This window comes from Sycon ciliatum, chromosome 8, assembly GCF_964019385.1.
Source record: "Sycon ciliatum chromosome 8, ocSycCili1.1, whole genome shotgun sequence".
NCBI classification, from domain to species: domain Eukaryota; kingdom Metazoa; phylum Porifera; class Calcarea; order Leucosolenida; family Sycettidae; genus Sycon; species Sycon ciliatum.
In genome coordinates this window covers 26,746,180-26,768,098 of record NC_088650.1, presented here as the reverse complement: position 1 = coordinate 26,768,098, position 21,919 = coordinate 26,746,180, and the positions used below count along the sequence as shown (strand labels likewise).

Below are 21,919 nucleotides of genomic sequence, written 5' to 3'. Positions count from 1 at the left end.
ATACATGTACATTTGTTTGTACAGTCATGTATATTGCTCTTGTCCATCAATAAAACAACAATTCATGAACCAAAACAAATATCCAAAAAAGTTTTATTCCGGCAGACCGAGTCTCCTTTTTGAGGGGTTGCCGGCCCGAAACAAGCCTATTTCTTTTGTTTTGGCTAATAGCTATAAACCCTTGGTCTCAAGTCAACCTTTATTACCCTGTCCATTATTTAAAACCGACTAAAGAGGTCAATATATGACATACTAGTACAGAACAAGTAAAAGTTTGGGTTCAATTCGCAGCATTTAGATTTTTCTTCTTTCACTTCTGATCTGTTGAAAGTTGAGGAAAAAGTTCCAAGTCGTAGATCCTACAAGTGGTCAATAAAGTGGTAAAATATGTGTAAGTAGTCAATATAATTATGATGATACTTGCAATTACCGGGTAATTAAATTATTTGACCGCTTGGTCAAAAAGTCATTGGTCTTCCTACCAATAAAATAATATCCACATTTTTACCAAAATATCGGGCACGATGCATGGGGTGGATCTACCGGGTAGCGACTTCATATCAGGGAACAGTCACAAAACGGATGGTAGCTTACCTGCGCACAGAGGATTCGAACTGCCGAGAGATTAGAATTTTGCTTCCACTTTCAGCAGCTTTTATTACGCTCGAGCTTGACAGACTTTTTGACTTGACTTTTTGTTGCGACAAAAAATCTCTCCACTCACACATCGTACAGACTCGAACTCGCTCTGATCCACAGCCGTGTGAACCGCATGCGCACTACGTACAGTAGTGCGCATGCGGTTCACACGGCTGTGGATCAGAGCGAGTTCGAGTCTGTACTGTACGATCGTACTTCAGGCGTGGGCCATCCCCTGATGTCATTTTGTGTGTCGTTGTGGTGCTATGTCACTGCGTGGCTCAAGGATCTAGGAGCATGTTTGCTCCTGCCATGCCTGAGTCCCCTGCTGTGCTATAGTGGCGGCGGAGGCACGCATCCAGTGAACCTGCACAGACAGTGCAGTGATCCTACTGAGTCCCTGAGTCCCCTGCTGTGCTAGTGGCGGCGGAGGCACGCATCCAGTGAACCTGCACAGTGCAGTGATCCTACTGAGTGACAGACTCTGTAAATACTGTATCTGATGATTCGTTTTATGTGTTGATTCTTCACAAAATGTGTTATTTTGCCCGTACAAGAGGCTCAGTGATAAAAAAAATAAAAAAAATCCCCTGATGTCATAGCTGCCAACTGTACTGTGTGTACGACTAAAAAAAAAAAAACATAAAAAAAAAGCATGCTGTGTACGACATGTGAGTAGGTCTACGAGTGGAGAGATTTTTTGTACGCGTAGATCTGCTCTGCCTCGGATCGCGATATCGGTCGCATACCGCGAGTAGATCTACCGGGCCATTACCAGCGCGGTATTCATGGTATTCGCGTACATGTAGCGATGCTATGCTGGCTAGCTTCTGGCTGTATTTCGTGTGGCCATCCCGGCTTCTTCCCAGTCAACCCCGATCCAAAGGACGCGGGCCGCGAGCATTCCCAAACTCCGAAGACTTTACACACGCTTCGTCTTTGGCTTTATCTTTGGTTTGGTTTGTAGTTCAAGTGCATCTGGAGGTGTGACCAGGCCTTATCTGGCTTTGCTGTATGCGTTGCCATTGTAGTGAGCGATTCTTGCCACTCTTAGTGCTGTAGAAAGAGCGAAACTTTTTTTTCGCCAGTGGAGCTCGTGTTCCCTTCAAGGCTTCATGGTGAGTGTCTGATTTCTTTCATTCGAAAGGTCGGATGTTTCTTGCCACTCGTTGTACGTCAATCATAGCACCACGGCTTAGACTTTAGCCTAGTTTAGGTCATCAGCAGATTCTGTCATCTGCTGTCATCTGATGTCCGTCAGCTGATATTCTGTCATACCTGCTCTTTGTCGGTCCTTTCGATCTAGACTCGAGCACTCAGCAGGGTGATTGTACAGTACTCACTTCACTATTAATTTTTCAAAGTATTTTGTGTAGACCTACACATTGTGTGTAAATCTGACGGAGGATTCGACCTCATGAGCTCAAGCCAAGGCCTTTCTGAGTAGAATACGATCATGTAGATCTACATGAGTGATTTGCGAAGTAACATGCTTGAAATAACATAATATTAGTATTTGCAGTTCATACGATTCTTGCTGCTGGATCTGCCTTGCAAGAAGGTAAAAATCAGAAATGTCCTTTTGATTTCACTCCCGCTACGGTTTGACATTTGACAGTTGTACGCGTTTGTTGCTGTTTTTGTAGAGTCTGTCGTAGCTAGAAAGCTGTTCTTGTTTGAACCTGGCACGTGTTGTTTTCGTTTTTGTTGCTGCTGTGCTGGTTGCTGGTGCTGTACTCGGCGGAATGTGCAGGCAAGCCACTGGTGACTACAGTATCTGGACCTGCCAGGTGTGGGGCCACCATGAATTACGTTGGTCGGTTCCTCACCACCTGCAAGGACTTGTACAATGACATCAACGCCGCCACACTAACCGGAGCCATCGATGTGATCGTCGTCGAGCAAGAGGATGGGACACTGTTGTCCTCACCGTTCCATGTGCGCTTCGGAAAGCTTGGAGTACTCCGGTACAAGGGCAAAACGGTGAGATGCCCCTTCTTCAGGAATGTAAATTGGTGAAAAATTGACTGAAAATTTCAAAATCCTTTTGTCCTGTTCAACTCTACCACTTCGTGTAAGATTCTAAGGCTAGAACTGAAGAACAGAATATTGCGCGAAGCGGTTAACGTTACCCTGAATTGCATGATCACCCGTATCTAAGCTTTACCGTAGTATTGCTATGGACGTTTCCTAGCTCAGCTGCTCCATTCCAGCCAACTGTACAATGACGATGTTCTGCTCTACGTTACGAGAACGTGCGACCCCAAGAATCCCATGAGCACTCTTCGTGTTCCCGTAGCGCAGAAGACAGCTTTCTCTGTAATTTGAATGATATACGCCAGATCCGTACGCATTTCCTTTGCGTTTGCCGCAACGTAGAGAAGCTCACCTCTGCATAGAAATCTGGACCCAAAACACGCGAAGCCGTTGATTGAGACTCCAACCCAAATACCTGTTCTCCACATGGTTTCACGTAGAGCAGAACCTCATTAGTATCTAGCCGGGCCAGGTGTAATTATGGTAGCACACAGGTGTGTGCGGTATGCCCGCGCTATGAACTGTGTTCGGCTCTGCACTGCTCCGCCGCACGCGCACTGTGAACACGATGCGTACATTCGGTTAAACGCAATGATTCCTTTGATACCAGGCCGGTGGAAGACGAAGCTTACGCGTGGACGAAAGTGAAAAACTGAAAACATCACATGTTCTTCGATCACCATTGTAACAATCTACTAGCAGTACACGATGATATAAATTATGGCCATTCGATCTTGAGGGGCAAGTCCACTAAAACGGTACACGCCGTGATACCAGTCCTCCATTATCAATGAACTGTGTACGATCATACCCACAAATGTACGACAACTGGCTGTACCTGCCAAATATGGGACAAGTTGCCCCTCAGGAAGGTGGCGGCCATGTTTTATGCATAAACCCCATTTGAACGAGCAGCCCAGGAACGAGATCCTTGGTAGTCCCTTGGTAGTTCGCGCTCCACCTACCCGTATTGACGACTCCATGATGTGTATGAACTCAAGAGTCGTAACTAAACAGACTGAATTGTTGATTCACTGTTGTCGTGTCTCCGGCTCTGCCCTTGATTGCATTCAGTGCTATCCACGCCATTTGGTGATTAGTGTGTAGATTTCTGCACTTCGATATTATTAAAGCCAGCCTAAAATGGTTGCCTGTTATATTACGGTCTGTATCTATGTCCTAATAGGTGGATATTCGTGTGAATGGAGACGAAGTATTGGACCTGCCCATGCGACTGGGCGATTCTGGGGTCGCATACTTTGTTGATGAGCTGGATCCCGGTGAAGATGGGGATACCGATACTGAGGTGCTGGATGATGAGGTGAGTGGCCAAGCGCATTCCTGGTTTCCAGCTCACTCTTACTAAGTCTTAGCTACTAGCATTGCAATTGAATAGCGGGGGGGGGGGGGGGGGGGTACCCGGGATCCCTGATCCTGAGAAAGTGCAATGCACGCCACAATACTGGAGTGAGTTGTTGTTTTTGATTCTGGCAGTGCTGCTGGTGCTGGCATTTGAGCCCAGCAATGACAGTTGTATCGGTCGTCACAATGTGTATTGATTGTAATGTGTGTGTGTGTGTGTGTGTGTGTGTGTGTGTGTGTGTGTGTGTGTGTGTGTGCGCGTGTGTGCGCGCGTGTGTGCGTGTGCGTGTATACATGTGTGTCTGTGTGTGCGCGCCTGTGTGCACAGGCCACCCCTGGCAGGGGCCGGTCTCATTCCTGCAACAGCATAGACCCCACTGGTGACAAATCTGCGGCTGGTGATGGATCAGGTACTATTCGCTTGCTTCCCTATCTTGGTATTTGTATACTTGATCTATGCAGTGCAGTTCCCTACAAGTACAGTACTGGTCAATGAAAACCAGCCGCGTCACTCAAGTACGCGCCGGGCGTTGCACAGCCCTAGACCTGCGAACACTGGGCTGCGAAATAATGCAAGGCGCAAACTTGACTGACACGACTGGATTTCATTGAGCGGGACTGTACTTGTCACATTACCTGCACCCAGTTGGTCATTGCTGATGAAAAGAGGGCGCAGAGGGAGGGAGTGATGCGGGATTATTTAGACCCTGCACGTATTATGTTGGGCTGCCACCTATTGTTCTAACAGTATGTGGTAGCAAATAATGTGAATTTCTTTGCAGTCCAGCGGATTATTGTCAATGAGTGCCAAGTTCCAGGGGGGAGCTAGCAAAGCTGTAGCTTTTGATTTAGCCCAGACCTCTTTGGACTGACCCCGCGGAAAATCGCAATCCCACTGCCGTGCTAACAATGAGTTACATCCGCTTTTTTTTTTGCATGTTTCGTTTGAACACTGCTTTTTTGACAAAATAACTCACTGCGATTTGGAGCACTGCAACTGTACATGTACCAGTAGTGTGCATGTGTATGAGTATCGTGTAGACTGTAGACTGGTATGGTTGCTATGGTGCAAGAGCCCCTACGTACATCTCTGTAGTCTGGTGGAGGGCTCCCTGCCGGACGTGAAGTGCGAGAAAACGTCACAGGTTTGCCCTAGCGGCGGGGAATCATCATGCCTACTCAGAGAGCCCTACACTACAGCGCCTGCGCATACACCGCGTTTGTTTTCTGTATGTTGAGTGTCGCGTGTCACCGCAATTTGCTGCATTTCCCTTGATTTCACCCTGCGTTTATGACATTCTAGTCTGCATTTTTGGAGAAATTCCTCCATGTTTTCCACGGGGACGGTTTGGAGGAAGAGATGAAAAGTAATAATCCGACAAGTGCTTCTGCTTATTGAGCAGTTGAATGCAAGTGCTTTGAAGTAGGCACTCTCCTAGCAACTCAACAGGCTTTTAGGCTTCTCTTGTCAGCTGTATACTCTGACTCTTGGTGTTTCCGTAGGACAATTCTTGAGAGGACATCAGCGGACTGCCAGCACTGATAGTGACGTCAGCTTCAAATCGTTCCAGCCGATCGGAAACTTGCTTGGCGAAGAGAAGCTGTTAACACCTGGAGAGGTTTGTTGCTACTTAAAAGTACAATTGTGTATGTGTCTACTCTCCGCCGTGGTCCTTCTTTCATACATATTCTGCTTATGTCTTTCTTCCTCCCTCCCTCCTTCATGATTTTTCTGTGGGTGGTGTCTTTCATCCTGGGCAGCCGGGGAGGAGGATCGGGACATGCAGGTTTGCCAAAGTCGTGTGAGAATCCTGTCAGAATATGGATGTGTGCGCCGTCTTGTACCGAGCGAGAAGATAGCATACTCCATAGGCATTTCTGCATGTATACTTTTTTTTTTGTACACAACTCGGAGAAGAGTACTAGAAGAGATTCTCTCACGGCCAAATCCTGTTGGGCACAGGGCTTGTGTTGCGTTGGTCGTAACTGCTCAATATTAATCTTAATTAAAAGAACTCTTGTGTGTGTGTGTAGAATTAGGTGACCCGCTTTCCCACCACATACAGTGCATACTCTAGAGACTTTTAGGTGGAATTTAAATTTAGGTGCCTGGTTTTTTCTACCGAAATCACCGAAATTAAAGTTACACCGAAAATAACATGATTTACAGTATTTGGCGAATTTTGCTTGTCTGTGTAGGGTTCGTCCTTGACGGATCTGGCCGACAGACGCTCCACCGGCAGCGGCGAAGGGCCCGTTGTTGTGAGGAGACGACACTCTCTGTCTGGCAGGAGAGCCGTGGACCGCAACGCGAGACAAGCATTGTCCGTGAGTTGGCGTGCTGGTGTCATTGTTTTGTTTTTTTGTTTTTTTTACATATAAGCCGCTTACTCTCAAGGATGATGATGTTCATGTGGTGGTAATGTCCTGCGGCTTCTTTACAAGCAGGATACACCACCATATGGGCGTAGCATTGTATGTGCCAGGGAGTAGTAACGTTAAAATTCAAAGGATCAGTGAGGGAAGTAGTAAAATACCGGTACTTTACTGCTTCCTGGTATACAAGTATGGTTTAAAGTGCATGTACAGTGCTGGTCACTAAGGTAGGAAATCTGCTCTGGATGCAGAAGTATGCTTTTCCGTGCAACAGCAGGATACCTGGCACCATTTCCCTAATGGGCCCGGATTCCGGTGTCCACCGCTGTAGTATATTAGTAAGTTATAGAGAGATGGCGCATAACGGAGTTTTGTAGTGTTCGACGGATCAGCCAACAACGGAAAAATGCTACGAAAATCGGTTGATTCAGAGCTTGCGCAAAAGTAGGAATGTTTTCCGAGTACAATCTGTATCGGCTATAGAGTGACCGGATATAAGAATATATCGGCTACAGTGATATTGGTACGAAATATCAAAAGCAAAACGTATTTTGTCCAGTACAAATATCACTATAACCAATATTATCGGATGTAATGATATATTGGATATTATGATGGCAACAAAGAATCAAAACATGCATAACACACTATATTATTATCGGCTATAGTGATAACATTAAAATACATGTAGCAATAATATCAAAGGCCCTATTTTTTTTACTTTCTTCACGCTGCTTATTTTTATAGTGATACATGTACATGTACATAACAGAATTTTTTATGGAAATGCGGGCACTGTCAACTATGCAGCATGCTGATTTGTCAAAACGCCATGCTAGCTGGAAGTATTTCCTTGCCTTTCATGTGTCGATCGAAAAAAGAAAAAAATCGATCGTCTCGCATATAGTGATGCATCGGTTGTAGTGATAAAATCACGGAAATCAAAAGGGTACGCTATAGTCGATACAGACTGTACGGGGGACAGTCAGGCAGGCATGTGCCCCGTGCACGACAGTATGCGGGTGTCGGTGATTGCACCGGAATAGTTTTCGCTGTTCAGCTCTTTTTTCCGTTGAATGGACGTTGATACGACTCTCGTTACTCCAGGCCGATACAGTCGAATCTTACGAGTTTCGCTGTGCACAACCTCTCTGTCTTTGTGCGTTTAGACCCTTCTAGGCTCTACATTGCTGCACTGTCCGTATTGCTCGTCACACGCATGCATTGTCTAGTGCAGTTCACTTGGTTGACTGCCGCTGGGCAGACCTGGCAAGGGTTTCTTTATAGTGGTGCCCCTGTTGTCTTGTAGCTTCTGTTTTTGCCTGATCTCCCTCCCTACTACCAGTACATTGTATATGTATTTCATTTCTTTTCTTTCAGAAATCAATGTGTGGCCTGCCTTACGTGTCCCGGTCCGCTCATCCAGTGCCCAAATTGTTCCGCACGCACTCCAATCCTGACATCCGCATTCCAGCCTACCTCCGTCAACAAGCAGAGGTTGAGGAGAGTCGACGGGCAGCCGACAATGCTGGGCAGGTAATGTGCACGAATACTATCTCTATCTACGTGTATCTCTCTGTTTCTCTCTCCCTCTCTCTCTCTCTCTCTCTCTCTCTCATCTCTCTCTCTCTCTCTCTCTCTCTCTCTCTCTCTCTCTCTCTCTCTCTCTCTCTCTCTCTCTTCATGGCTTATCTGTCATCACTCCCCCCCCCCCACACCCTTTCCATAGTGTACTTGTGCATCCTGCCAGATATATTCTTTGTGCTTTTAGTAACCTTTTAGTACTCCCAAGGCCCACTCACACCGAGTATGTGGTGATAGTTGGCACCTTCCCCCTGCCTTGTGACTTTAGAGCTAAGGCTGCTAGAGCTCTCACCACCTTAGAAGCAGGCATACACTTTATTTGCTGTTCCAGACACTGACGTGATACCCGAGATCGCACACTGCTGTCAGGTCACCATAATATGACCCATAGCAGTCCAGCCAACTAGTCATTGTTATCCTTCCGATAGTGTGTCGGTATCGGGTATGACATAACAGTGGTAAGCTTAGTGTGTACTTGTTCAGTATCATTCTTCCTCTAGTAGTGGTATATCTATCCTTGGACCAATGGAAAGCACTTTGTGAGAAGCTGCTAGCGTTTAGTTATAATGTGTCGTAAATTGTATTGCCTGTATTCAGTCCAGGTTACTGTACTAGTATGTCACGTCTAACGGTCTTGCTCTTGTACTGTACAGGGAGCAACTGCTTTTGGCGGTCTTCGGTTTGGTGATGCCGGCTTTCTTGGTGGTTCAGGGTAAGCTACGTAGTGGACTGGAGCTGCGTATTGGCTTGATCTCCATCTTCTAACCTCTGGGATTCTCTAGAAGCATTGATCAGTGTCTTGTTCTATTGCTCCTTGCACCCGCTGTTCTTTTTATTTTAGCCTATCCATCCATCCCTCTCTCTCTCCTCTTTCATGCCTTTCGTATTCCTCATCCTAAGCATTGACCGTGTGACCTACTCTGTATCATTTCTGCTCGTGTGTCTGTTGTGATATTCGGCTCCCTGTTCACTGATCACCAGGCCACTGGACCCTGCAATTCTGGAAGGGCTTCACTCGCTGAGCGATTCCGAGCTCATGCACGAGGGCCTGAGCAAGGCTGACGAAGGCGAGATGTCCTGGCCATGGGGTGGTCTACCCACCACCCAGCATGACTCTAGCATCAAGACAAAGGTTAGTGCAGCATAGCACGTTGCCTGCCATTGCTCGGAACCCGGCAGTAGAGTGATGTATGTACTGCTGGGCACCTATTTGGCTGACTTGGCTCTTTGTTAACTTACTTGTGATGTGTGTGTATACCATACCTTGCAGAGCAGGAGCTAATAATAATAATAATATTAATAATATTTAAACCATGTCATTATCTGGGTCATGTGTTTAGTGAATGTACAATCTGCTCTGAATTGGCAGGACTGCTGGAAATACATGCCCTGCTTTCTTAGAAGATCTGCATAATTATAGGCCATGTGTCCAATGTCGATGTGATGACAATATCAGTGCGCTTTTTCGGAACGAAATGGGTGCTTTGCAGGTCTCAAAACAGACCAACACCTACTTTGTTCTATGGGTTTGTACACACATTGTGCTCTTCTCTTCTTTTTGATGATAACAGTATTCTGTTGTTGCTGTTCAGGGTGAAAGCACGCCTGCCAATGCCAGCAGCACGATGGAGGACATCTCGAGTGACTCGCTCACCTTGAATGCCGCTGCTGCCAAATGCGGCGATGAGTTGCAGCAGGACCAACGCAACCCAGCCGTGCTCCCGTCGAGTATGTTGCTGTGTGCTTACTGTGTTTCTGTAGCTTGTCCATTCAGCGTGATGCCGTGTAGTACATTTAGCTCTTGTGGAAGCCATCGCTGTTACCAACATGAAATGCCTCCCCAGAGTCTGCAGCTTCGCGTAAAACCTCCGTCACGATTCCTGTTCAGAATTACGTCATTTTGTAATGCAGTATAGCTGACTGTTCACAAAACTGTGTGACTCACGGTCAACCTTGCATCTGGAATGCATGCATAGACATGGTTACATCATGAACAATGGCGTAATTCTGAAAGCAAGTCGTGGCAGCTAGCCAACTCTGCTGAAGTAGTTGCACACTGTGAGGAGTATGGTATCATTGATCTGCCGTTGCTTCTCTTGTGCTGCTGCTGCTGCTTTCTACTCTATTGTTTGTGTTGCAAGCTTGAAGCGGGGGCAATTTATAAAATATGAGGTGAAAAGGCGAAGTTCGTGTTGGTCTAAACATCGTATCATACATACTGTTCGTGTTATTTCTGATCGGCAGGATCATCTTCTATTGTGGTTTCCATGATGTCACGTCTGTGGGGCTCAAGCAGTGAAGCAAAGACCGATGTAGCCAAGGAGAAGGTAGGTGTAACTTGGTGCCGGTAGCGCTCTCGCCATCCCAGTGTGTCTCACGACGCTCTCGACTCCAGCCTAGAAAACAGGGCGTCTCGTCTTGCTTGCCCGGTGTGATACTGAGTGCGTGTGTTATACCAGTGAATGCCGGTTTTGTGATGCATGTGATTGTGTTACTTGTAGTGACTCATCACTGGAGTGCATTGGACGATTTCTGCTTTACTATGCATGTTGGGATACGGGGGACTAGTACTTCTCTATCAGCCTTGACCCATTCATCAGCTGTGTATCCACTGTTTATGCTCAACAATGCCATGGCATCTTTCCCCAGACACTCCAGAGGAGATTCCTGAGCATTCCTGTGTGGAGACCAATGTCCGGAGTGATTCAATAAAAGATCAGCCATTCGGGAATGGATAATAAGCTTGTAGCAATCTTTTCGGTTTCTCCAGGTCAGTGCATGCCGCAAGACTGACTTGGTGATGTTGATGTGCCTGTTTTAATTTCAGGGTGGTGTTTACCTTTCCGAGCTGAATACCGCTGACATGGACCCAACTACTGAAAGTCTTTACTTCCAGTGAGTCACCCAGGGTTGCGCTACTGCTTCTATGATTTTTTGTTTGTTGGATATGGGCCTGTGTGTGTGTGTGTGTGCGTGTGCGTGTGTGTGTGTCCACCAGAAGCTCTGTACGTCAGTCTCCTTTCACCTCAATCATCCCCCTAAGCCTTGCTCTTTTTTCTTTTCTTTTTTTTTTCGTTTCTCACCGTGGTCTCCCGCTTCTGGGAGCGACTTCGGCCATTCTGTGGCAGTTGTACATAGTAATATGTTTGTATGTGTGTGCGTGTGTGTGTGTGTTGTACTGCTTGTGCATAGGCGTAAGCACGCCGATCACACGCGTACATCCAGCTTACCAACGCCGGTGCCAATGGCGGCGGGGTCGCGTAGCGACGTCAAGAGTGATTCGGACACCATAGATTACCTCCAGCACATGCCGTCATCATCATCCGTGGAGAGTCAGCCTCCGTTCAGCTCGTCAGCTCCCCCAGCTGAACAGCACTGCGTGCCACCACCCAGCCACGTGGCCAGAGATGCATACAGCGATTCAGGTACGCTTCCTCATGTTTTGGCCGTCTGCGCTCTATTGTGATCTTGTAGTGCACGTTCCGCACCCAGGTTCGAAGATTCTGGAACCAGAATAGGTTGAATCCGTTGCAATGTTTTTCAATCCACTCCAGAAACCTGTGGAAAGAGATTACGTGTGCGACTCTTTGTACAAATTAGTCATACTGCACTTCAAAAAGAAGTATACACACGGCAGACAAATCTGTCGCGCTTTTCTAGAAGGGTGGGAGTGTAAACCAAAACTTACATTCTGGCGGAAGATTTTGAAATTCTGCCTTCACTTAACCCTTTAGGGCCCAAGATTATTTCAAGGAATGCACTGCCTACGTGGGGCCCAGTTACTTATCTGGTCGTAACTTTGGTGTCCTTTGGCCGAGTTTGGTGATCTTTGGCTTTCTGGAATGCTCTAGGCCAGAGGAACACAGCGATAGCCAGCAATCCATCAGTGGATCCACAGGACCAGCGCCGCAGCGCGATTTGGCGCTCCAAAGCCAGCACTGCGTGCGCCCAACTCAAATTCTCTGCCGTTTCAACAAATTGTGTCGCAGATTACCCAAAAACTTTTACATGAGAGCTGAGAAATGTACCTTTGCGATGACATGAACTATCTGTGTCTGCGTGGGCCGAGGGTCAAGGAAACCCCGAAACTGTGAGTTCAAAATGCACGCGCCCGGTTTGACTCCGCTGAGCAAATTTAGTTCGAGGCTGATAGGGGGCCATCCGGCATTATCGATAATTTTCACGAAACGTAAAAAAAATTAGTTAGGACCCCACCCATCTTTTGTACAGTCAGACCTCGCTTATCCGGTCCTCTTTTATCCGGATCCCTCGCCATCCGGAAGAAAATAGCTGGTTACATATCTGCAGCATACGTGATGCATCCAACATAAACGGTGTTCGGTTATCCGGTTCCCTCGCCTATCCGGATATTTTTTGTGGAAAACAGATGTGTGCGGTTAAGCGAGGTTCGACTGTACGGCTAGAGGAATGGAATGGCTGTGGGATGATACACCATCATCAAGACTGTCCCCCTTGCATCGCTGGGTGCATGGAAGTTGTTCAAGCGCTGACCTACTACTGGAGGCAGTCCATTAACCTTGCGCACTGCTTCGTCGTCGTTTGGAAAATCAACTGTTACTCTGTGAGGGTTCTCCTGTCTGCAATACATCAGCAGTATATCCCTCATCAAGGAATATTGGATGCTCAAAATGCCAGTTATGCCCTTGATCCCACTAATATCCAAGCTTTGCAAAGCGGTGAAGCGACATGGTCGATGTTCTGTTACGATAATACCCCAAGCACTACTGAGACATGAACAACCTGCAGCATACATGTTATGCATGAAGGCGGACATCCACCAATTTGTATCGTCAACATGTCTGCTATGGGGCTCCAGGAAACGACTAGCTGGGTGATGATACGCCGTCCCAAATTCCGGCCTGGCACGACATCTGCAAGGGAAAGTGTTCATGTTCCCGTCAAGCTCCTTAAGGTCGACTCCCCCTTTCATGGGCAATTTGTATCATCAACGTGTCTACTATAGGGCTCCTGGATACGACTAGCTGGGAGAGGCTACGCCATCATCTATTATTTCAGCATGGCATGGGGGCATGCAAGTGCAGTTGTTCATGTCTACGTCAGACTCCTGAAGAATTGGCGAAATTGGACTCGGAAGTATGTATAGTCAAGGGCGCCCATCGGATAAATATTGGGAATTAATAACATGCTGCTTCTAGGCCAGTAGCGCCAAGGCCATCCAGCCCCAAATAAGGCAAAATAAGGCCACACGCTCCGAACATCATTCAAAAACGTGTGCAGGAAATGAGAACGCAATCTGACACTTCACGAGTGAGCCAGCCTAAGGTCGCTGACGTAATGTCCTTGGAACTCCAAGCTTACACACGCATACCCACACACACACGCACACACGTCCACGTGTATGCATGTATGTGTGCCGTTGCCTGACTTGCATTAAGCTGATCATGCCAGTCTTTTTGGTACGTGTGCGTGTGTGTGTGTTTTAGGTGCTTCTTCAATGGCTGGATCGCCACCACCCCGAGAGTCTCATCTAGCTCTGAGTGAACCAGGCTCTGGAGCAGTAACGCCCCAGCCACAAGACGAACCCACCAAACACTTTCTAGAGTGAGTTGTGCTGTTTCGAGAGTCAGGTTGATGCTTCCATTAAAAGCTAGCAAAGTATAAGATTGGAGCTCGTCCATTACATGCCAAGGACTTGTGGCCTGGCATGAGTGCCTATACAGGGCTATGGCAAATCTTGGCACTTGCGCTGATACGTGTGAGAGTCTAATACTACATTGTAGCCCCATATCACTACTGTTGAGATATTGCATTGACCACTTAGACAATATCACATTGCTGGCAGCAGCCTAGTACTAGCCTCTCGTCAATACTGTTGAGATATTGAAATCGACCATTTGCAAGATATCACATGGCTGGCGTGTGTGTGGTGTATCATGTAAACGCCTTGCTCTACAGTATAACAATTTCGTTTGCTCATTCTCATATTTACCTGTTTCTCATGACCGGTTCGTACTTCCTCACGGTGCACTTTTTTGCCTCACTTACAGGTTACTAGCACCCGGCAGTGTGGAGTTCTCCAACTGTGGCGGCTTGAAGGACTCGGAGAAGGAACCAGGTATGTACCTGTGGTGCCTGTACTGTGCGTCTTGGCACGTAGATGTCTTTGTGCCGATGGTATGTTGGAACTAGTGGCGTACACAGGCATTGTGTAGCATTGTGGTTGGCTAGAGACCAGTGGCAATGCGCTTACCGTCGCTGATGTTACCCAAGCCGCCGTAAGCACCTCTTCAGCAAATTCTACTTGCCATGAAACTGTGAGGGTCTGCTCAGCACTGAAATTGTATACAGTCAGGCTTCGCTTATCCGGCCCTCCTTTGTCCGGATCCCTCACCATCCGGAAGAAAATTGTTGGTCACCGATTTACAGCATATGTCATGCATTCATACAGTATGTGTGTTTGAGTATCCGGTTCCCTCGCCTATCCGGGTATTTCTGTGGGAAACGGATGTGTGCGGTTAAGCGAGGTCTGACTGTACATGGCTGATGTTTGGAGGAACATGACTATACAGTGTCACCTTGTTTGGGGGATATATGGCTGTGTTCCTATAGTCCTGTATACTGCTAACGTCACATGTGTATTGTTGTCTCCCTCCGTCTTAAGTCCCTGTGCTCTCTTTGTGTCCATCTGTGCCTGTGTTTGTGCATGTGTAGATCAGTTTGCTGAGCATCGGATATCCTTTGAGGAGTTTGCTGACAAGCCGGAATTGCTCAGCCACTCAGGCTTCGTCGTCCGCATCAAGAACAGGTACGAGTGCTGTACTGGGACAAGTTTTATTGGGGAGGGTCTCTTAAGTTTAAGCAAGAGTAGATAAACAAGAGTGTGCAACTCGCGGATGGGTTGGCCCACGGCGGAAATTTTTGTTGGCGTAATCTTTTCTACGACGCACACGCTGCGAGTCTTTTGGGAAGTTTTGCCTCGTGCACTTGGTCGGGCTTTACATTACAAGGTCGGTGCCCAGCACGTGCTCTCACACTCTGTAAAAAGGTGACGTCAATAAAAAAATTCCGCCGTGGGCCGGGGTACCTGCAGATTGTGCAGGAGAGATGCGGAGTCACACACTCTTGTTTATCTACACTTGGTTTAAGCCATGCTCTGAACAGGTAGTGTAGATTTTTGTGAGATGAAACTGTTCAAACAGCATTTTAATATCGTTGGGTATACTCAAAGTAGAATGAAGTTGAAGACACCACTGCCGCTGTACTTATGGTTGAATATGGTGGTAAAGACACACCTGGCAATGTCGGATACCGCCAACCATGCATCGACTAGGCGCAAACTGATGATGGTGGTGGTGAGAAGGAGAGCTCTGTGCCAGAACTTTGCAGCCTAGAGAGCGTGTGTGGGCAGGCGTGTATTTACCGCCAAATTGCCAGGTGTGTCTTTCCCACCATATTCAACCATACTCAAGGTAATGTATTGAAATAATGTAGCTTGTGACGATTTCGGCGGGTAGGCATATTGTGTGCATGGGCGGTGGGGCTCTACAGATTGCCTGTAGTGGTCAGTGTGTTGGGTACAAGCATGTTTTAGAATTCCACGTTGTTTAACCCAGCGATCTGTGTCTGTTGTTCTTACGGCTGCTGTTGCTGGTGTAGGTACTATACGTGGCAAGCAGCTGCACCCATAATCATGTCGATGGTCGTCTATGGAAGGCCTTTGCCCGAGGTATGTCCTTTCGCAGGCGCTCTCTCTCTCTCTCTCTCTCTCTCTCTCTCTCTCTCTCTCTCTCTCTCTCTCTCTCTCCTATGTATCACTTCTCTCCTCTTTCCTGTTCTATCACTCATCCTCTGTGCTCTGCTCTCTTGTGGTCAGATGTTGCTTGCAAAAGCTCTTTGCTTCTGTACGCAGTTGTTTGTGTAGCTTTTTTACTTTACCATAGGCACAGGCAAAACCTGCCCTCTCACTGGGCGTATTGCCACAGTTATCGCGAAATGATGAAGATAAAAAAAGTGCTGAGGCAGGGTCCCACAGTTGCTGAAGTACTACGGTGGCACTTCAGTAGAACTGTCCCCCAAGGGCACATGGCGGAGTACTTTATTTCTGACATCCAACTGTACACATGTATGTGGACATACATGCGGGCCAAAAATCCCAACACGTCATTTCTGCACGTGGCCCTGCACTCTTGTTGACCCCATTTCACATTGAACGCAGCATCAGTTTGTCAGGATTTTCTGGTACTGACTGTATGTGCATGATGTACCAGCCAAAAGGCTTGTTTTTTCCACCTCAGTGTATATGTTCTGCGCATTTTCGCAATCTGTCCAATTTCGAAATTGTGCTGCACATTCTTCCAACTGTGAGATTGCGCAGCCAGTTTCGAAATTGTGCTGCTAGCTCGGGAGGTTGCGCAATTTCGAAATTGTGCTGCTCGTTCATAAATCATTGCACTGCACGGATTTTTGTTTGTGTTGGTGCATGCTGTTGTTTGACTGTTGTGTGTGTGTGTGCGTGCTTGCGTGTGCGTGTGTGTGTGTGTGTGGATGTTTGTTTGTTTGTGTTGGTGCACGCTTGTTTGACTGCTGACAGAGAGCTCACCACCACCTTATGAAACAGCATATGCCCCGAAAGGTAAGCGGTGTGAATCCAGTCTGAATCCAGTCTGAATTTCCTGTGGTCACTGTATGGTGTGTGCTAGCCCAAACGGTGCAGCACAGAGAGCCTGCCTTTCTTCCTTGGCCATGTCTCTGTAACGCTGTGTCTAATATCATGCACTCACTGTACCATGCTGTGGCTCTATGCATGTTGTGTGCAGCGTCGTTTCATGTGGTTCTGGCGAGGTGAGGACGCTCCGCTAACCAGCGGTGCCAGAAGTCAATCAGAGGTAGGTGCCTCGAAGGCCAGATGGATCTCTCTCTTTCTTTCTCTCTCTCTCTCTTTCTCTCTCTCTCTCTCTCTCTCTCTCTCTCTCTCTCTCTCTCTCTCTCTCTCTCTCTCTCTCTCTGTGCCCCACTCTTGACTTCCCTTGTTACCACAATGCATGGTGTACAATGAGTGACTGGGAATAATAGCCGTGCAAGGTTTATGCCATTATCGTAGAACCTATATCAGCGGTGTGTGTGTATGTGTGTCTGTCTGGCTGCATTTGTGTGCGTGTGTGTGTGTGCTCGTGTGTCCAGACTAATATCCTGCACACAAGCAACCCCGCTTCAGCAGCCATTGCTGTGCCGAGTGAGCGCAAGGCGTACCACCACGGCTTTAGCAGCGACGACGAAGACATCGGTGCCACCGATGAGGTTCATCAGGCCAGCGACTATGAAACCACCACACCATCCACGGCGGTCCAGTCGCCAATGGCACGGGGCAGCGCGTTAGCTAGGGAGACCTCTCTACTGGACGCTCGTGACGAGAACGACTCTGCTCATGTGCTCCAGCATTCCATGTCTTTACCTGTCGAAAGCACCTCTCCTTCACCGCTAGACGTTAAGAGCCCGTCGGATCCGTGGCGCGCAACGATCAAGGGTGATTCTGGCTCCTACCTGCGCCTGCCCTCTGAGAAGCTGAAGGGCTTGCGGCTGAAGGACGGCGCCAACACGTTCACCTTCTCCGTGACGACAAAGTACCAGGGCACGGTGTCGTGTGAGGCCACCGTCTATCTCTGGCATCATACGGATCAAGTGGTCGTGTCGGATGTAGACGGTACTATCACCAGGTAATTCGTAAATACCACTCTCCCACTGCCAGCAGCAATGGGGTGCTTCCATTACTGTGTAAAGTAAGAAATTTTCGCTATCTTCGCGACCACCTCACATTCGCGAATATAAATGATCGCCGCAAACCTCTCCTTACATTCATTGTAGACAATACAAGATCCGACTGAAGAGATTTAGAATCGCAAAAGTTTCTCATCGTGAACCGGCCCAATCTATGAAAACGCTGAATTTGCACGCCGAGAACGTTTGTCGCTTTACAATGCCTGTTGCTGTGATGCCTTGTAAGAGGTTACTACGTGTACATGTACATGTATACGGGTGATGGCAGGTGAAGCCGGACCCTCGTGAATAAAGCACAGCCATGTTCACAGCACAACCCAGTGTTCATATTGCTTGCGTCGCACCGTCCCGAGGCTGTCATATTCATGAGAGGTCGCACTTCATTTGCCACCACCACTGCACATGTACTTTGGGCTGGTACTTCAATTTTCTAATAACTCTTTTAGTGATGTGGTGCAAAATTATAATATGATGGTGTAACTGAGTCAAATGGAGTGTGCTAACTTGCACAGTTCTGGCCAAAGAAATCCAGCCTCATGAATAAAGTAGCGCCGCGTTAGAGTGCACAGACCAGTGTGTGTAGTGCTAGGGCTGCGTAGTGCCCGGCAACGCTATTTTATTCATGAGGTTGGATTTCTTTGGCCATCACAGTACTTCTCAAGGTTAAATATAGCCCATTCTCAACTGTGCCCAGCTATATTGCTTGGACGTATGCTTTTCCGGTGCGTGTGTTGGACCTTGTTCGTGTTTTCTGACCACCGCCTTTCGTTGGTTTCTCTGCTGTGTGTTGTGTATTCCAGGTCAGATGTGTACGGTCAAGTTCTGCCGTTGTTTGGTCAGGACTGGTCGCACTTTGGTGTGGTGAGTTGCGGGGTGCTACTTAGTTGTGTGTATGTTTTGGATCAAGCAAGGCTGGTGCTCTGTCTTCTTGTACTCTCAGATCTCCCGACAGTATACATTGTAATGCAGTGTTCTGGTGCCTTGCAGTGCCCTGCTTTGGCCTTTAGAGTGTGATCTGAACGTGTGCTTGCCTGTGCCTCCGCTCTGCTTCTTCCAGGCTCAATTGTTCTCTGGTATCGAGAATAATGGATATCGCTTCATCTACTTGTCAGCACGTGCCATTGGCCAGGTATGTACTGCTGGATTGTGGTGGACAATTTGTTTAGTTGCACTGTGGCCCGCCCTCTCTGGTGTGTGTGTGTGTGTGTGTGTGTGTGTGTGTGGCTTTGTGACTCTGTGGCTGTCTCTCCCAGTTTTCGGCATTCTTGCACTCAAACTGTGGTATTTAGTATTTTCTGCTTTCTTTAATGATTCAACCTAACCTCTCTGTGTGTGTGTGTGTGTGTGTGTGTGTGTTGTGTTTGGCTGCGCTGTGCTGCAGTCCAAGCTAACTCGTGACTACTTGCGTAACATCCGGCAGGGCCAGCTGTCGCTTCCTGACGGGCCTCTACTGTTGAACCCCTCCTCGCTAGTTCGCGCCTTCCACCGGTATGTCCCGACGTGTGTTTAAGTACAGTACTGTCGATCGCCGAAGAACTGGGGGGTCGGCCTCTTACCCTAGACCGCTCTTATTTTCATGTACTACAGTCTATGCACCGTGTATACATTGGTATGCTGTGCTTGGTGGAATTCTAGCCTGTTCGTTCTGCGGCGCTCCGTTCTCCGGCGCCCGACAGGACTGTAGTCTGTAGCTTAGCTTGCCCTTTCCAGATGTAAAGATATGTACATGTATGGTCGTAACTTTACTTAGTTTTCCACTGCTCTGTGTGTGTGTGTGTTTGTGTTTGTGTTTTCTCTTCTCTTAGTGAGGTGATTATGAAGAACCCGCAAGAGTTTAAGATCGCCGCGCTGAAGGATATCGGCTTCCTGTTCTGCCGCAAGCTCACGGATGGGCCGTACTATGCCGGCTTTGGCAATCGCATGTCGGTAAGTCCTGGTGCTCTGTGTCAAAGGTGACCGGTTTCTGGTGTGCTGGAGAAGACGTGGGTGTGCATGGGTGTGTGGGTGGGTGTGTCCATGGGTGGGTGGGTGTGTGGGGGTGGGGTGGGGGTCTGGTGCAGAGACTAATGATGGATGTGCGTGAACAGCACAGCTCACCGACGACAAGTCTCAGGTCGTGAAGAGACCAGCATCTGAATGCTCTCTGACCCTTTTACTGATATACGTTTTCCTGTCCGTGATCTCCATATCCTATCTTGTTGTAGTGGGTGGGTGATGTTGAATTATGGTTTGTCTCTACTCTGGCCTTGTCAGGATGTGATCACATACCTCGAGGTTGGTGTGCCCAAGGCACGCATTTTCACCATCAACCCGAATGGTGAGCTGCGTCACGAGTTCATCCGCACTTTCAAGTCAACGTAAGTCCTGCTGTTTTTTTGGTTTTTTTCGTGCTCTTGCTGATTTTCTTGCTGTTTGTGCGTGTGTGGACTGGCAAGGTTGCGGCTGCTGCTGAGGCGGTGTGTGTCACTGTGTTTGCATGTCTGTGCTTTACACTGCTAATGGTTCTACAAAACCACTAGGACCAGGGCCTGTGATTTCTCGCCTATGCCTGTATGCGTATTTTGGTACTATGGTCTTGGCACTTTGCTGTCATCCGACTTGAGTTTCGTCTTGTGTTGTCTTTGTTTGTTTCCGCTCGTGTCCCTATCTCATCTCTGCAGATATGCAGATCTTACGGATCTGCTCGATCAATTCTTTCCGCCGCGTGATGAAGTGGATGCGTCCTCACCTGTAGCATACAACCAGTTTAACTACTGGCGCACGCCCATGCCCGTGCTAGACCTTGACAAGGTCCAGAAATAGAATCTGATATTGGCACGTCCGCTCTGGGACTGGAGAAGTGCCGAGATGAGTAGTTTTGTATTCGAAATCATTATTTTGGGGGAAATTTATAATATTCTTGCTTCAGAGATGTGCGTGAAAATGCGCCCTAGTGATACAGTGATTTCTTTTGACAAATCTTGAGAAAGCAGCACATTACAATTAATACCTCAGAACTCACTGGTGTTCATTCTTTTTCTAGGTTAGTGACAGTTTGTAATCGCTTGCTTTGCATGCTGTCGAGCTGCTCTGCGGCTTAGATTTGTATTTTTATGACTGCCTTTTGGGGGAGTCGTTCGTGTGTGTGTGTGTGTGTGTGTGTGTGTGTTTGCAAATATTGGAAAGACGATGCGCTGCAGGCTAGCACAATACCGGTCTTCTTGGCTGCATGCCACGCACAGCTTGGTTTTTGTCCAGTGTGTGTGTGTGCGTGCGCGCGTGTGTGTGTGTGTGTGACGTGCTGTAAGAATTAAGAATTATTTCACTCTTTGCTGCAGTCGTCCTTGCTCTTCTTGTACGTACATGTATGCAGTAACTGACGCCAACGTTTATCTACCCTGGAAGTCGCTTTCTACTGGGTGGTGCTTCCTGGAATATCTGCTGCTGCTGCTCTTTGATATTATTTCTATTCTTCCCCTAATTCAACTAGGAATTTCAAGCTAGCACTATTTCTATCAAATACTTTCTAAGTTCGTACTTTCGGTTTTTTAATTATTGATTGTTGATGCCTTGTACCGACCTTGCCTTACTGTGATTCAGCCCATGTGGATGTGCATGTAGCCACGTCGCTACATGTAGATCAAGCTCACGGTGGCGTCAGACTTCCTGATTGGAGGACTTTCATCATGTAGTTTCGTGTTTGAATAATTATTTATACGTGTGCTCTCTCTAGACCTCTGTGCGATGTCGTGCGAATGCTCCGCCGCCTGTGTGGCATGCAGGGGGCAACATCGTGATTATCCAGGCAACCAACGCCACAGGTCCTGCGGCCAGGCTGTGTGGCAGTATGCATAGGATATGTATGTGACTGCATGCGTAGCTATGGGACTACGTTGGCCGGGTCTACACAGCAACCAGCATTTCCATTTCCAGTAAGTGGGTTTATCACTACAGTAACATTGCAATTGTAAGTGTTCAGCGAGCTGAGTTGAGTTGAAAGAAAAGTGGCTATATAGAGAGTTGCTTATGTGTAGCTTTATATGCAGGCATGGGTGTTGACAACAAGGATGAAATTTGTAGGACATGTACATGACTGGATTATGACTGTTACCGTGCATGTGGATTGTGCACTTGTAATTATCATGAACTGCAGGCAGCAAGTGCTTTGCCCGGCATACTACAACAG

General features: G+C 47.6%; 1 protein-coding gene across 2 annotated transcripts; it reads left to right on the top strand.

Annotated features, from left to right (window-relative positions):
- The first annotated feature begins 1,490 nt into the window (after positions 1-1,490).
- On the top strand, positions 1,491-21,465 carry LOC135822525 (phosphatidate phosphatase LPIN3-like). 2 transcript variants are annotated; one of them, XM_065335310.1, is made up of 26 exons: positions 1,491-1,757; positions 2,393-2,622; positions 3,863-3,997; positions 4,367-4,448; positions 5,542-5,657; positions 6,238-6,366; positions 7,795-7,950; positions 8,652-8,710; positions 8,980-9,130; positions 9,591-9,726; positions 10,243-10,325; positions 10,826-10,893; positions 11,191-11,423; positions 13,464-13,581; positions 14,028-14,095; positions 14,692-14,785; positions 15,637-15,706; positions 16,571-16,612; positions 16,797-16,865; positions 17,161-17,693; positions 18,555-18,615; positions 18,812-18,883; positions 19,136-19,242; positions 19,560-19,680; positions 20,008-20,111; positions 20,415-21,465. In XM_065335310.1, exons 2-26 carry the CDS (start codon positions 2,443-2,445, stop codon positions 20,554-20,556), a joined length of 3,129 nt encoding a protein of 1,042 aa, XP_065191382.1. In that variant the 5' UTR covers positions 1,491-1,757; positions 2,393-2,442; the 3' UTR covers positions 20,557-21,465. The 2 variants fall into 2 exon arrangements, with proteins under 2 accessions (XP_065191382.1, XP_065191381.1); XM_065335309.1 differs by lacking the exon at positions 1,491-1,757 and adding an exon at positions 1,799-2,200.
- The last annotated feature ends 454 nt before the right edge of the window (positions 21,466-21,919 follow it).

Coding starts and splice junctions, on each gene's coding strand:
- LOC135822525 (XM_065335310.1), top strand. CDS start 2,443: ATGAATTACGTTGGTCGGTTCCTCACCACCTGCAAGGACTTGTACAAT. Junction 13,582..14,027: donor CCCACCAAACACTTTCTAGA/GTGAGTTGTGCT, acceptor CCTCACTTACAG/GTTACTAGCACCCGGCAGTG. Junction 14,096..14,691: donor GGACTCGGAGAAGGAACCAG/GTATGTACCTGT, acceptor GTGCATGTGTAG/ATCAGTTTGCTGAGCATCGG.